Source organism: Pinus tabuliformis, chromosome J, assembly GCF_031772625.1.
Source record: "Pinus tabuliformis cultivar Carrire ecotype Pingquan chromosome J, CPIR1, whole genome shotgun sequence".
NCBI lineage: Eukaryota > Viridiplantae > Streptophyta > Pinopsida > Pinales > Pinaceae > Pinus > Pinus tabuliformis.
In genome coordinates, this window is record NC_142295.1 from 845,551,646 (window position 1) to 845,555,281 (window position 3,636).

Below are 3,636 nucleotides of genomic sequence, written 5' to 3' on the forward strand. Positions count from 1 at the left end.
CAATGCAATTTCTTTGTGAAGAAGCAAGACCTCTTTAAGTAGAGAACAATAGATTGTTGGATAAATATCAAACTCCTAAACAAGATTATGATGCCTTGTCACAATAACTGATTGGAAAAGATGAGGTCAATCAATACTTGCAAGAGTGCAAGTAGCACCTTGACTTGGAAGTCAGTTTCCTTCAAAATGATGAGAAGGAGAATATTATTATTGACTTATCATGGTCACTTTCTAATGTTGATAATGGTGCCTTTTGTTTCACATAGCTTTGAAAAATACACCATTGGTATTGGATCTCTATTGCTAAGCAAAATGAAACATACTGGAGGAGGACTTGGAAAGAGTGGACAAGGCATCATTGTTCCTATTAACTCTATAGTGTGGACATCAAGAGCAGGACTTGGATTTAATCTTGTTGTTTCTTCATTACCTATATCTAGCTCTCTTGAGACAAGAGAGGTGTCGTTTGTTGTCAAAAGGAATTCAGACTAAGGTATTGGAAGAACATGCTCCTAGTAATTATGATAAGAAAATTGATGACATGGCTACTAATGTCATTCCTGGTGAAAGTATTGTTGTACCCAACTTTGAGTTTGTAGAATTAAAATATGAGCCATATCAACATCCTCATTAGAGGAAATGACCCAAGCATCAACATTCTTTGTAACATAGTAGCCCTACATTTAGAACATTGTAGAAGGGATGTGGAAGGATGAATTGTGGACCAATGTCGACCATCATTATTTCTTGTGGTTGGATCGGTGGATGGTCATGACATCATTTGAATAAATGTTTGCAAAATTCATGTAAATTTCATGGCTTGACATTATTCAAGGAAACCATTGATATCAACATGCCAAATCATTAGCAGATTTAGGCATGTCACCTTTATTCTCTTTTAAATGTTATGAAAAAACTCAAGATCGTGTACTCTTTACATTGAGAAAGAAAGAAAAACACATTGAATGCTTTGTTAATATAACCCTTTGAAACTCTTCTGAAATCAATAAATTTTTCAAAATGCAATAATTTAGCTATATATTTCATATTTGAATGCATTTCATAATTATGTGCTATGTACGACATGTCTTTGTCTCCATGAGTTATGAATTTCTCTTCTTCTTTAGTTCATATTGTTTTTCAATTACCATTTATTTCTCAATATATTTACAACACAGATAAATTTAAGAGAGAGGCAAAATATGGAGGAAATGAGCAACTCTCAGGTGAGCCAAGCTCAACCTGAAGAGTGCCTGCACAAAACTTCATATCATTCACCAAATAATTTGTACATAAATAAGATTAGAAATATGTTGAGGAAATTGAACAAATTCCTCAAAATAGGATCTAATCTACCTAATCACAACCAATAGCTAATAATAAAATAATCTGGAGAATTCTACATTTCTCCATTATTCCAAGTATCCCCCTTAATGGAGAAATTCACCCATAGTCATGTTTTTCCTTCCTTTTAGTGTGAGATGATAAAACACCATAAACCTTGTGATCTAGTTTGTCCTCATCACAATATGGTTTGCCTTGATCGCTGGTAGTTGATAACACTTTAGAGGGTGCAAGCTTGGTAGGAGCATTTTTCCTCCTTTCAGTGTCCAACATTTGAGCACCAAATTCTTTGTGCCCATAGATAATTTTATTTGCTTCCATTTGCTCCTTGTGAGTCACCTCATGAGGGCTCATTCCCATGATTGTTGAGGATGTGTAATATGAACTGCTTTGTCCTCCATAGGTTACTTTGGAGCTTTGAGATGATGATTGCCTTAAATAAGAATTGTTAGCTTGCTTGAACACATCTTGGTTTCGTTTCTGCTTCTGTTGTGTTTTTAACACTCCATACTGCATGAATCAAATCCTATTATAATGCGATTAATCATCCGTTCCTTCAAACTTATTTGCCTGTTTTTAATAGTCCATACTGCATGAATCAAATCCTACTATAATGCGATTAATCATCCATTCGTTCTTGAAGATGATGTAGACGGATCGGAAAGCCTTTAGTCAAGTGAGAAACAGGAAAGTAGGAGATCTTATCATCCTCCAGTGCCTCCCATCTGCAAACATTAGGTACACGTAAAACACAATTTTAGCGCAGTCAACGAATATGACACTGTGTACATGCAGAGCGTAAATAAGTTCATAAACCATGTTGCCACACTATTTTGTATTGTTTTCTTTTCTTTTCTCCTAGAGGATGATATTAATTAGGAGCGATGCTTCAAGTAAAATTGATGTCTTATTTCTTTTACCTGAATTTGGTGACGAAGTTATGAAGAAAGAGGGCCAGCTCAAGTTTTGCCAGATGCATTCCTGGACAGAGCCTGGCCCCCCCTCCAAAAGGTATAAAAGAGGGGTTCTTTGAGAGCTCCTGCAATATAAAGTCCCAAAGATTACTAACAGAATTAGACAGAGAAAGATTAGTAAGAGATTTGGATTTCCACAAAACATGAAGTGAGCGATTTCATGCTAATTAATTACATTATTTTCGAGCTGCCGTTGCCAACGCCATGGGTCAAATGTGAGCGCAGAAGAATGGTACTTTTCGTCCAGATGCATGCTGTTCAGAAGTACCATGACTGTCCACCCTCTTGGAATCACAAAGCCTCTTCTTTTGCTTCTCTGAAAAGCGCTGAAGCGACGTTGGCGAGACGAAGTGTTTTAATCAATCATCTCGACACTATATAATTATTTTAGAGTAACTACTCATCATTTTACTCTTTTCAGTTTAAAGGGCCCAAAAAAAACACCTAAATTTCAGAATCTGTGATATGTAAAGTAGCTTCAATATTTATGATATTAGATTTAAGATTGAATTTCCAAATTTAAAACTTGCTATTACCGTTCATTATCAAGAAAGAGAATGAACTGCACCACCAAATTCTAAAGGGCAAATCCTAAATCTAATGTGATAAATCCTGAAGCTAGTTTACATCCAACAACACAAATAGGTAAAAGCTATTATAGAATTTTAAATGATCTACAATTCATTTACACAAATAGGTAAAAGCTATTATAGAATTTTAAATGATCTACAATTCATTTATGTATATAAACATATGTTACAAAATTTGTAATTAAAAAAATAAAATAATGCTATTAGCCTATCACCCGAGCTTATCTAAATTACTGATTCGCCCGCAATCAGACAGACATGGCCATGTCCATCTCATTGCCTAATATTCGGCGAATCAACTAGATCAAACAGAAATCTTGAGCTTATCTAGATTGCTTATTCACCAAATATTCAGCAATCAGACCTACATAACCATGTCCATCTGATTGCCCGATAACAGAAATCGTTTGGTTGGTCAACAAAGCAGTAATTAATTAATTACATACACATTCGGTGAATTTCATTGACTGGTAGTCATCCCAAGTGAGCTTTTGGTTTCTTGGACTCCCCTTTCTCTTTAACAGAGCGCTTAAATTTTGTTTGATTTCGATAAATGTTTAATAAAATCCATAAAGAATGCTTAAACAGTGCATAGCTTCTCTAAAAGTTAATGAATTGAATTGAAGAATTTTAATGAGGCGAATGACACCAAAATAGTATAAGGGGTTAGATATTTAACTAACAAAACATTATACAATCAAGTTTTTTTCTATAATAGTTTTTTTGGT

The 3,636-nt window shown here is 34.6% G+C and overlaps 1 protein-coding gene across 1 annotated transcript; it reads right to left on the reverse strand.

The window, feature by feature from the left end:
• Nucleotides 1–1,850: 1,850 nt before the first annotated feature.
• On the reverse strand, nt 1,851–2,615 carry LOC149229345 (cytochrome P450 720B2-like). The gene is made up of 3 exons (XM_089375819.1): nt 2,494–2,615; nt 2,265–2,383; nt 1,851–2,069 (listed from the first exon to the last, which is right to left on the reverse strand). The coding sequence occupies exons 1-3, from the start codon at nt 2,587–2,589 to the stop codon at nt 1,964–1,966; spliced, it is 321 nt and encodes a 106-aa protein (XP_089231945.1). The 5' UTR covers nt 2,590–2,615; the 3' UTR covers nt 1,851–1,963.
• Between the last annotated feature and the right edge of the window lie 1,021 nt (nt 2,616–3,636).